This window comes from Rhinatrema bivittatum, chromosome 5 (genome assembly GCF_901001135.1).
Source record: "Rhinatrema bivittatum chromosome 5, aRhiBiv1.1, whole genome shotgun sequence".
Taxonomy (NCBI): domain Eukaryota; kingdom Metazoa; phylum Chordata; class Amphibia; order Gymnophiona; family Rhinatrematidae; genus Rhinatrema; species Rhinatrema bivittatum.
In genome coordinates this window covers 111,152,322-111,164,624 of record NC_042619.1, presented here as the reverse complement: position 1 = coordinate 111,164,624, position 12,303 = coordinate 111,152,322, and the positions used below count along the sequence as shown (strand labels likewise).

The 12,303-nt window shown below is 39.8% G+C and overlaps 1 protein-coding gene across 2 annotated transcripts in view; it reads left to right on the top strand.

The window, feature by feature from the left end:
• Window positions 1-12,303, top strand: part of POSTN (periostin) — a 164,940-nt gene that overhangs the window by 58,469 nt on the left and 94,168 nt on the right. For both annotated transcript variants that reach the window (XM_029602743.1, XM_029602744.1), the window contains exons 6-8: window positions 2,153-2,299; window positions 4,345-4,486; window positions 11,024-11,236. In XM_029602743.1, coding sequence (XP_029458603.1) covers window positions 2,153-2,299; window positions 4,345-4,486; window positions 11,024-11,236 — 502 coding nt within the window. The remainder of the gene's footprint in view (window positions 1-2,152; window positions 2,300-4,344; window positions 4,487-11,023; window positions 11,237-12,303) is intronic.

Below are 12,303 nucleotides of genomic sequence, written 5' to 3'. Positions count from 1 at the left end.
CCCATCTTTTTCTTTCTCTCCTGGGAGAGGCACTCAGACTTGGTATCTAGGTTATGATAATGAGGTGTACTCTGCCCTTCCATAGCCTTCATTCTTACGGGATGATGTCCTTGTCCCGTCCCCCACAGCTCCAAACAGATGACAGCATGGCTGAGAGCTCCAGGAACCACCATCCTTACTTGGTTTTTCTTGGAAGCCTTAGAGAACCCATGGCTTGGTACCACTAATACCTTCCTCCCCGTGGCCTGCACCTGTTTTCACAGAAGCCAAAAATTCCTTATGGCTGTGCTGCAGCCCTTCTTCTTGTCTTCGGCCTAAGTGGCTCCACCAGTAATGCTAGGATGAACACAGCAAATTAATGGAGGCCTCGCACTGACATATCCTACCCTCGCCACTCTGACATGGTGCTACTTGCACAGTCAACTTCCAGTATCTGAGCTGGGAATAGCAGTAGAATGCACTCCTACCATTGGTACTGAAGGCCAGATTAAGAATATTCTGTTGTTGCTGCTGTAGGCTGGATCAAGCTCCTGCTATTGTTGCCAGCAGAACTGCCATGTTACCCACTTTCAGGAAACAGATGTTTTGGCCATTCCTGGTTTTGAACTTATATCCCAAAGTGGTGTGGGATTTGTAGTCTCTGATTCTACCCATTGAAATCAATTCTGCAGGTTCCATAATGTATCAGAATGGGGTTATCAGCAATCAGGACTGAACTACAAACTCCCTCTTCAAATTGGGTAACTTTACAGAGATATTTCAGGAGCTGGATAAAATTCAGCCAAAGGCCACCTCAAGGCCTTGGCCTTACTTAGGGGATCGCTGTTCTAGACTGTGTAATCAATTTTTGCCAGTCTTAAAATTATATAACAAGTACACTTTAAACTCTTTAATCATGTATAATTTAATATATAAAGGAGATCATAGTGCTTTGTTTGAAATACTCTATTTTAAACAGCTCACATACATACATTCATGACATTATATTAACTTGGTTGCCTACAGGGAAACCATCCTTATAAGATCAGCGTGTGTGTGTGTGTGTGTGTGTGTGTGTGTGTGTGTGTGTATGTGTGTGTATGACTATCCTGCTACAGTAATTGTGTCCCTTGCTTTATAACTTTTGAACTGTTCATCCAATTGCATTCAAATTTCAGCCACAGGTAATAGAACACTCCACAATAATTTAATTTGCTATACTAATACTTCTTGATGGGTATAGGCTATTTGTGTCCTTTAATGCTCTTGTAAAATGGATCATGCGTATATATATATAATGGGGCGGATTTTCAGAGCCCTGCTCGCCTAAATCCGCCCAAAACCGGGCGGATTTAGGCGAGCAGGGCCCTGCGCGCCGGGAAGCCTATTTTACATAGGCCTACCGGCGCGCGCAGAGCCCCGGGACTCGTGTAAGTCCCGGGGTTCTCCTAGGGGGGCGTGTCGGGGGCGTGTCGGGGGCGGGCCCGGTCGTCGCGGCGTTTCGGGGGCGTGTCGGCAGCGTTTTGGGGGCGGGTACGGGGCGTGGCTACGGCCCGGGGCGGTCCGGGGCCATGGCCGCGCCCTCCGTACCCGCCCCCAGGTCGCAGCCCGGCGCGCAAGAGGCCCGCTGGCGCGCGGGGATTTACGCCTCCCTCCGGGAGGCGTAAATCCCCCGACAAAGGTAAGGGGGGGGTTTAGACAGGGCCGGGCGGGTGGGTTAGGTAGGGGAAGGGAGGGGAAGGTGAGGGGAGGGCAAAGGAAAGTTCCCTCCGAGGCCGCTCCGATTTCGGAGCGGCCTCGGAGGGAACGGGGGTAGGCTGCGCGGCTCGGCGCGTGCCGGCTATACAAAATCCATAGCCTTGCGCGCGCCGATCCAGGTTTTTAGCAGATACGCGCGGCTCCGCGCGTATCTACTAAAATCCAGCGTACTTTTGTTTGCGCCTGGAGCGCAAACAAAAGTAGGCTATTCGCGCTCCTTTTAAAATCCGCCCCAATATGCAGATTTGTTTTAAGAACACTCTAAATGAAAAAATCTATTCTAATGTGTGATCAATATTTTCCTATCTTTGGAAACTAGTTGTGCGAGAAGGTATTCAGTAATTACTGTATAAAAGTGGATTTTACTGATGAAATCACCATTTCTTATTTTACTCCAACATATTTTAATTTATAGGTTGTTACTGTCAACTGTGCCAGAATCATCCATGGCAATCAAATTGCAACAAATGGTGTAGTTCATGTTGTTGACCGTGTTCTTACGGGTTTTGGTAATACCATCCAAGATTTTATTGAATCTGAAGATGATTTGTCATCTCTTAGAGTAAGTAAAACTTTATGTTTGCTGCATACTTTTATGTAGGTCTCTGGATTTGAAAAATTTATATTAAAATTAAGGCATATTTAGAGACTTCTGGCCTTCCAATCTGGAGAGAGCCCATCTAGTGCCTTCTTTTCTATTTCTATTCTGTTTATGCTCAAAAATTGTTCCTTACATACTGCTTCATCTCCCTATCTCTGCTAACTTTAAAGTGTGTTAACAGCCACGTCATGGGTCATAACTTTCCACAGAGTAGTTTAAAATGCCTCAATGGTGGTTTCCTTAATAATATTAAAATACATTTCAAAACTATTTTACTGAATATACAAGACTCAATTAGTTTAACAAACTTTTTCTGTAAAAATTTGGTAATACCATCTCAGGACTTGCAGGCAAACAACTTTACAGTTTGTAGAATATGCAGACTGCAGTATATACAGTTTACCGGCCATATTAAATTTCTATTTGCATGACACTTCTCTCCTCCTCAAAAACACTCCTAGTTATGAATGTTCCATGCAACAAAATTAGGCTTCTGTACTTTTCTTAACTCCTGGGCCTGTCTTCTGATCAATAAGCAGAAGAGGTTGAAGGCTTCATCAGCATGCCTTGGCATTCAACATTAGCTTTGATGAACTGGACTTTTGGTCACTGGCAAGGAAGGCAGCTTCAACAGAAATTTAAACTTAAGAGGTAAAGTTTGAAGCGGCAATGAGGGAATATATAATAGCTCATCCCTATGAAACAGGTTTTATTGAAACCAGGACTCTCACTCTCTTGTTAATCCTTCTATCTTATGACCTTTGTTAGATATCGTTTCACAACTTTCTAAGGCTAGGTCTAGCAATTGGAGTGGTAGTTCACTTAATATTGAAACGGATTCCCCAAAGCAATGATAAGATGCTAAAGGGATTAGAGGGGTTCACCAGGCTCTATGACAGCTGATTTCTACGTGGCATGGTCTATGTCTAGCCAAGCTTAAAAAATATAGACTGGGCTATGACCATAGAGAACCCTACTCATTGAATTCCTTCCTTGTTTCAACATATTAGTTTGTGGTTTGTTTGCTGCTCATAGTGGTCAAAAATGGTAGAATCTTCTATGAAACACATCAATTCATAAACCAATGGTGTTATAATTATCAATATAAATGTGGACTATTATTTCTACTCTGAAGTTGTAGACAGGTATTGGATTGGTAGGGCTAGGAGGCTGCCTGATGAATATGTGGACAGGCACGTGTTCTGCTTTTATAAATTCCCTGATATTCTATGAGAACTCTATTATGAACATTACATTAGCATAGAATTGTCAAATATTGAACTTTAACACATTCCATATCTTTAAATATTGTGCAAAATGTTCAAAGCTGATTTTAACACAGGTAAAAATAGAACAAAATCTCTTAAGTCAACCATATTATAGCCACCTGAAAGTACTTTTATAACACATATTTTTGACCACATAGGCGCATTTCAGAGGTATGTTTGGAAACTCCACATATACACTCTATTTTCAAAAAAATATGCACTTTGTACATATGCTGTAAACAAGTATGCCATTGTTCTGAAATGTGTAAGGGTATGCATATACTTTTAGTTGCATAATAAACTGATATTAAAAAACCAAGTATGCAGGAACCATGCACAAGGGAAAATCAGCATATTTTATGCATGTTTAAAAGTATGAACGTACTTTTGCAATTAGACCTTATTGAAAATGTACCCCGATAGTTCTGTATCTTTCTCCAAGGCTGCACCATATTAGAAAATTCATTTCAGTCATATATGCCTATTATCTGCTCAAAGATGCATGCATGGCACTCAACTATTATTTTTTTTATGTTTTAATTGTATCTGACAAAAAGAAATCTAATTTCAAAACAAATAATAGCATAAAAAATTGCATAATCAATTATCTGATATATTTTTTCATAATTCATTTATTGAAAACAGTATTTTTTATATCAAATTTCAAGAAGCTTTTTTACTTTAAAAAATGTGTATGCTACTATTGCCTCTGACCCGTAGACTTGCTGTATTTGCTAGGCTGCAGCCATTACGTCAGATGTATTGGATACTCTTGGAAAACCTGGTCATTACACACTCTTTGCACCTACTAATGATGCATTTGAAAACCTTCCCCGAGGAGTTCTAGAAAGAATCATGGGTGACAAAACAGCCTCTGAAGGTATTTTAATAATATTGCAAATTGTACTAAGGCATTATAACAACAATAAATGTATTTCAAATATTTTCATCCATGCTAGATTTGAATATACTTTACAGTTTAGCACATAGAAGCACACATACTGGCACTGACCTAACCATAAGTGTACAAATTTTAGCAGTGACAAGTCTTAAACTGAGGTAGTGGTAGGGTACAGGGGACAATATACTCTTAAGTTTATTAATAACAATACAAATGGTTATGCTGGCAGATAGAGAAGCAGAGACATTTTCAGGGGTATAACTTCTACTCTTGTTTGCCTCTCTTTTGCAGGTTCACTATGTGTATGTGGATACACACACACACACACACACACACACACACACACACACATATCCATTACTCCAAAACACAAAGCTAGTATCCCCCAGGTACTTCCCACCCTGGATGGGACCTGCCATTCCCAGGCATAAGGCCAGTATCCTGCAGAATCTTATCCCATGATAGGACCCATTACCTAAAAACACAACACACCACATTCACAGCCTGAATAAGCCCTCTGAGTCAACACACCTATGGACTTCAGGATAGCAGTGTTTTATTATATGCTTGGTTATGCTTAAAAAAGCAGTGCAGCAGAGATTCAGAATAATTTATTCAAAGATATAGCAATGATAACAATTGCAAAGCAATAATAGCTACAAGAATAGTAGTCCAGTGCAATACCTCCCTTAAAGATGTTACATAGCACCCAGGGAAGCAGCACATCTCTTTTGCTTCTGAAAGTTCTAGGGATCGGGGGGGGGGGGGGGGAGAGTTGCGTTGTGGGTGGTGAGGGAGTTGGGAAGAGAGGAACTAGGAAAGGGAGACTCTCTATCTCTTTGTCTCTGTTATTTATATCCTTTTTTGTCTGTATATCTGAAAAGCATGTTTTGAGAGACATTTATGCTTTCCCAAAACATGGCCCAGGATGGGAACTCCCTCCCCATAAATCCTGCACACCTAGTTTTTACTTCTTCCATTCTCACTGTTATTATAGTCATGTGATGTGTGACAGTTTGAGAACCCTGAGTCCACTAAAGGCCTGACGTCTAAACACATCCTTAGCCAAAGTTGTCAGACTCAGACTAAATAATTCCATTAAAACCTCTGCACCAACCTTAGGTATGGAGATATATTTTCAGCACCTGGATTGCATGACACAAGAAAAGGAAAAGGAGGAAAAGTGATATTGTCATTATTATTATTATTATTACTTAGAATTAACTAATCATTTGACTACGTTTAGGTACAAAAGGATAAAGTCATAGAAACGTTAATGGTTATTGTGTAACCACTAGAAAAATATATACTCCCTTAGATATATAAATTGCATAGTAGGTCATGTTCAGTATTACCAAAGAATACAAACACATTTTTCCATATTGAGATATGGGCTGTCCCAGCAAGTTTTCCAGACAAACTTATCCAGGTAACTTACATCACATTGCTAAATATACCCAGACAAATCCCAAAGTCATCCATGTAAGTTTACCTGGGCAAGTTAAGGACTGTGTCTTGGCATGACTAAAGATATCCAAACAGCTTACTCACATAACTCTGAATATCTGAGTTATTCAGTTAAGTTAACTGAAAACCTGGGCCCTCCCAGAAACATTCCCAGAATGCCCTGCACCCTCTCTTTTGGATGCATAAATTTTACTCATGAAATACATTTTACCTGAGTAATGCATCTGGTTAGAGGGGTGGGAATTTAAATCTCTGGGGTTAGTATGGGTAACACAAAAGTTACCCAAACAAATCTTTTTGAATACAGATTTCGAAGGAGCTTATCTTTAGAGAGCAGTACCACTCACTCAACTACATAGCAAAGAAAGGAATAGTTAGATTTCTTTTAATTTGCATGCACATATAATAGTTATGTAAGAATATAAACTAGATAAGGGTTCTTAATCCAGTCCTTGGAGCACACCTAGCCAGTCAGGCTTTCAGGGTATCCACAATGAGTAGGCATGAATAGATTTGCATATAATGGAGCCAGTGCATATAACACATATTCATTGTGGATATCCTGAAACCTGACTGGTTTGGTGTGTGTTGTGAGCCAGATTGGATTGACAATCACTGGACCAAATGCTTAGCGAACAACTGGGGTACATGCCTCACAGGGCAAAAGTGCTGCAATTCACTGTCTTTTAAAAATTGTTCTTATGCATTCTTATGCATAATGAAAATCTCATCAAAACGCATTCAAATGTGCATGCCACTTCTTAAAACAGAAGTTACGACTTTCTAAAGTCTTCTACCCATGGATTAAATACAAAAATATCAGTCCTCTTTAAGAAAAGACAATTTAATCACTAGAGGCATTGTACATTACCACTGAAGCAATGCCCCAGGGGTTGTTTTTTTGTATTTCAACATAAAACTTAGTAGCTATCAAATGATTCAAGATAAACAGCATTACAAGAAGGAAGTCTGGAAATCATCTCTCCAGTAGTATCTCAGATAAGAGTTTATAAATAAATTCCATGAGAAGAATGTTTTCAGGCGGCAATCTTCTTTCATTGTATCAGTTATTATTGGAATACTTTATAAGATTTTTCATGTTTCATGTAAGGGTTCTAAAGTGCTGCTGGGTTATGTCTTGTCACTTTATGTTGTCTCAATATGAATTAGTGTTTATATTACAATTGTAACCTGCCTTTGTGCAATGGCTGTTGAGAAAGGCAGAATATATGTTTTTAAAATAAATAGATTAGGAAATAGTGTCATATGTTTCTAAGAACAGTACATGCACTAATGGATACGGCCATTTTACAACATATGTGCGTATATGCGTGCATGATATATAATTAGCCGTACGTGCGTACATGGATGTGCAATTTTATATGGACTCCTGCATGTGCGCTCAAATGTCAGCTCTACTGTGTGAGTGGAAGTATTTGATCAAATACGCACGCCGACGCAATAACCAGTTTCTCCAGTCTATTCCCAGTTGGCCCAGGTAAAGGCTAGATCTTCCTAACCCCATAGTTAATATGCCTCCTTTTAACCCTTTTAGCCCCAACCGTTAAAACCCCGCTAACTAGCTTCATTTTTTTTTGTTTCATTACTTACACGCAATCCATAGCAGACGTAAAGTTAGGTGGTAGGGGACCCAGGCATGCGCTTGTGCGCATAAATACTTACACGCACATTTCAGGTTACTGACCCGAACCGCCCATGTACTGCCGAGACCCTGCCCATACCCAGCTTCTTTTTTTACCTTTCCCATTTGTGCGCATACTGAGAGATACACACATGCTCGAGCGCTTCTTAAAATACCTATGGCAAGCGCCGGCCAAAGATACTTGCATATCTCCCAGCTTTGGCACTGGTAGGGCTTTTAAAATTCACCTGTTACTGTATATTCAACAAACACTTTGATTGCAGAAGATACTTCTTAGGCTTACATCCTGGGACTCAGAACCAAAACAAACACTCTGATAAAAATTCTTAAGTAGATAGAGTCTTTATTATAGTTTAAATAATTTTTCAGATCTAATTCCATCCAATTCATATTTTCTTATCTCCCTCAAATATTTTTCATACTAGAAGTCAGACTTCAGAAGCAATTTTGGTTTTTTTCACCAGGAGGTTTAATTCTCCTGGTTTTGCCATGGTTAAAATGTAACTGTGTCCCCAAAGTGGTTGAGGGACAAGATCTTAACTCCCTTATGTAAAGGCTCTGAATCTCAGCCAAAAGCCTTAGAAGAAACTGTTCTTAGCACAACTTAGACTTTACATTTGATCTTAACTAAACAAAAGGTCAAAGACTTTTTCCTTCTCTTCACATAGTTAAATAATTTCAGCAAGATGGATTCTCACAAGCTTAACTGCCTCTGTCTGGCTGGGAGGTTCAGTAACACTACTGACACACTGCAGGCTCAGAAGCCGAAAATAGGCTGATCAGTGATTTGACCAATAATTCTTTATTTTGGTTTAACCCTCTGTAGCTTATATTCAGTTGTTTGGAACCAACTGAAACTAACCTTAGATGTATTTCTGTTCTTAAAGGCAATGCTTATTTTCTAAGTTTATATATATGGAATACTTGTATAGTATGTCAAAGTTCTGAGTAGATATTTCTTGATATTCACATACAGAAAAAAAACATACAAATTTGATACCAATAACTTAACTATAGAGATAACTATATATATGAAAGTTCAAAATGTATTCAAAAAATGCTTTTTAATCCACAATATATAACTATTCACAATACTAATATGCAATTATTTTATAATGACATAACCACCAATGTTAAAATGAAACGCACAATCGCCATATTGCAAACAGAATTTTACAATTGTCATATTACAAAAAGAATTTTTACAAAAAGAATTTTACATTCTAAAAACCCTATGAAAACCCACCCTCAGTCATACAATAACATCCATCACTCACACCCCTCCATATTCATACATAAAATAATAAAAAGAATATTTTCTATAAATGTGTAATGCTCTCAATGTCCCAATATTGCAGATCTTACTGTACAAAATATATGCAAATTAACGACGCATTGTCGGTATCACAGAAGATCTTGGCATCGCTGTCTCAATAATTTCCAACTTTATAAGCGTAACCCGCAAACTTATCGAAAATGTATGAATTAATCACACATGTCAGTATCCCGAATAAATTCCGATCTTATTTCCCATTACTGACCTATTTTTCCAGGAGGCCAGCAATGGGAGGGCAGAAAGGCAGAGGGACAGAATGGGGGAAGGTCCCAACGACAGCGCGGACCTCGAGGAGCAGGTCGAGACTCCTAGGGATGGCTATTTGGGTGGTTTGAAACCCGGGGGCCATTCCAGAGGGCAGAAGCAGCAGCATGGGGAGCTACCTGGGCAGCATGCACTAGCTCCATCCCTTTTGGCTCCTGCTTCCCAAGCTGCTGCCTTCGCATTATTCATATGTTATCTGTATTTGCATGAAGTTTTTTTTTGCAACATAGATAATATTTCCTGATTATTTTAGCAATGGGTGCTTCAGAAATATTTAGGCAGTCAAAATTAGGACAACTGTTTTGCATCTAAACAATTCTAAAAAAAAAAAAAAAAAAAAAAGGAAATGTAGCCCCTATCCCGGTCATTTCTTCTAGATGGGGGGCACATAGGGATAACGGCAGACCATGCAAGTCCCATGACATCCCGGGGTTACTGCACAGGGGGAAAAAGTCTTGCTTTTCAAAGTCATTAGGGTTTGTACCTCTCTGGGGATCTTCTGCACACCAGTTTCAAGCACACCACAAACCATGCTTTACTCTTGTGGATGTTCAGAAAATAAATTCTTTACTAAATCTGATATCAGGAGCACAAGTTAAAAAACAGTACACTACTAAATAGTACAACAGCGCAATACAAAGTCCGAAAGATAGCAACAATCCAAATTCAGTCTCTCCTCACCTTCTCATACCCTTTCCCAAACAGGTAAGCTCTTAAGGGCAGGTTCTCTTCTGCTATGGGCCCTTCTAGTACCTTTTGGGTGATGGAAGTTTTCTTTTCCAAGGTTCCTCTCTCTCTCTTTCTCTTTCTCTCTCTCTGGAGCCTTGAGATGATTTTTGTGAGATCAGCCTATGACTCTGCATTTTCCTAGGCAGGATACCTCTCCTCTGGCAGGACATTTATCCACATCTCTGATGGATTCCTCTTTTACTTTGGATCTCCAAAGACTCTGTTTCTTGTCAGGCACCTTTGGACATCCACTCTCCAGTCCCATGAATTCCTTTTTCCCATAATCCTTCCTCTCAAATGAGGCCTGACCAAACTTTCCATAGGTCCCAGCCACATCCTTTGAGCACGATCACCTCTATCCTGAATCTTCTCTGTGAAGAGATGATCCCAACACACCACAGGACTCCAGATCTTGGAATTCTTCTCTTTCTGACTTACTGCTTCTGAAGCACATGGTTGTAGGGGTTTTATACAATATTCTTCCAGCTGTGGTATTCATCCTTTTCGTATTGTCACTACAATGACCTCACTCTGAGGGCACTCAGATCAGCTGAAGCCTCAACATGCATGTTTGCAAAGGACAGGACTGCCTTCATAGGGCAAAAATAGGCAGCATGTCAGAGGAATAATTTATGCTTTTTAGTTATTTCAAAGCATTGAACCATAGGGCTGGCACAGTGGTTCAGGAATAGTGCCATGCACCGACCTGAGTTCAATACCCAGACCAGGATTCTGCTTTCTGGGCCAGCCAGGGCTGATGAAAACTTCAACCATTGCTCAACAGAAACATCTAGCAGCCATTCCAGGACCATGATTGTATTTTCCAAAGGGAGAGCATTGCATGATCTCCGGCAAAAGGGTAGGAGAGGGGAAATAAAACAGAAGTAAAATGCCCTGGATAGCTTTGGATGATGGCTCATGGTGCCAGTTCCCAGCCTCATTTCTACTTGAGATGGAAGAATAAAGGAGAAGAAGGAAATTAGCAGGTCAAAAAAATATGAAATGAATTTAGTTTGTTTTAATTCCTTTTTTTTTTTTTTTTTTTTAATCTCCATAGCTCTCATGAAGTTCCACATTCTCGACTCTGTCCAGTGTTCTGAGGCCATTATGGGTGGTGCTATTTATGATACTTTGGAAGGAAATACAGTTGAGATTGGCTGTGATGGTGACAGTTTAACAGTGAATGGTGTCAAGATGGTTAAACGCAAGGATATTGTGACCAGCAATGGGGTCATTCATCTAATTGACAAGGTGATGATTCCTGACTCTGGTGAGTAGTGCATTCAATTTAATTTATCATATAGATCTGAAAATTAACTACAAGGTTTGTTGATATAAAAGTAGCCAAATACCTTGACCCTTGCTAGCTTACTGAAAATTGTCCTCTGTATAATAATAAAAGAAAATTATATTTTATTCTATGATTAAGCTTATATACCACCTTATTTCACCATAAATACAATAAGGAGGTAGAAATGTTTACATGTGATATAGATACCTACCTGCATGTGAATACTATAACTTATGTATACTGCATTTTGAATACATTTCTTTCATAATAAAGGCTTTTTATGTTAACCCCATCCATAGAGATCTATATTCAATAATACTGGGTTTTGTGACCTGGAAACCTTTAAATCTAACCTGCTATATTTGAATATAGCTGGCTAGGTACAAAATTACTCAGGCATATGTAAACAGATCACTTTAACTGGTTATATTCAAAATATAGCTGGTTATATAGCCAAAAAAACTTTCCAGGCCATCAGGCCCAATCATCCATTCCGTATTATCCTTCCCCACAAAATAACGAACAATGATGTCAGACATAGGGGTAGATTTTCAAAGGGTTGTGAGCGTAAGATATGCGCGCAACCCCCGAAAACCTCCCCCTGCGCGCGCCGAGCCTATCTTGCATAGGCTCGGCGACGCGCACAAGCCCCGGGACACGTATATATTTTTTTTTTTTACAACCCCCCCATTGTAAATTAAATTTGAAGGGTTGGGGCGGTTTCAGACTTTGTTTCGGGGGAAGCCAAAATAAAATTGGCCCGAACTGCAGGAAAACAAAATTTTCCATGGCGGGCCGATAACGAAGGCCAAACCAAAAGGTTCAGCTGAATCACATCTCTATTGTGTACACGCATGTAAATTATGAAATAGCCTGGCCGTGCACACATTTGTGCCAAATTTTAAATGGGCATGTGCAAGTGTGCACAAATGCCGCTTCTACCATGTAAATCGAGGGATTTTAAAAGGGGAATATGCAGACGCCATTTCTGCTTTTACCAGTTTGTCCCCAGTTTACCCAGTTAACAGACAGGTCTTCCAAACCCC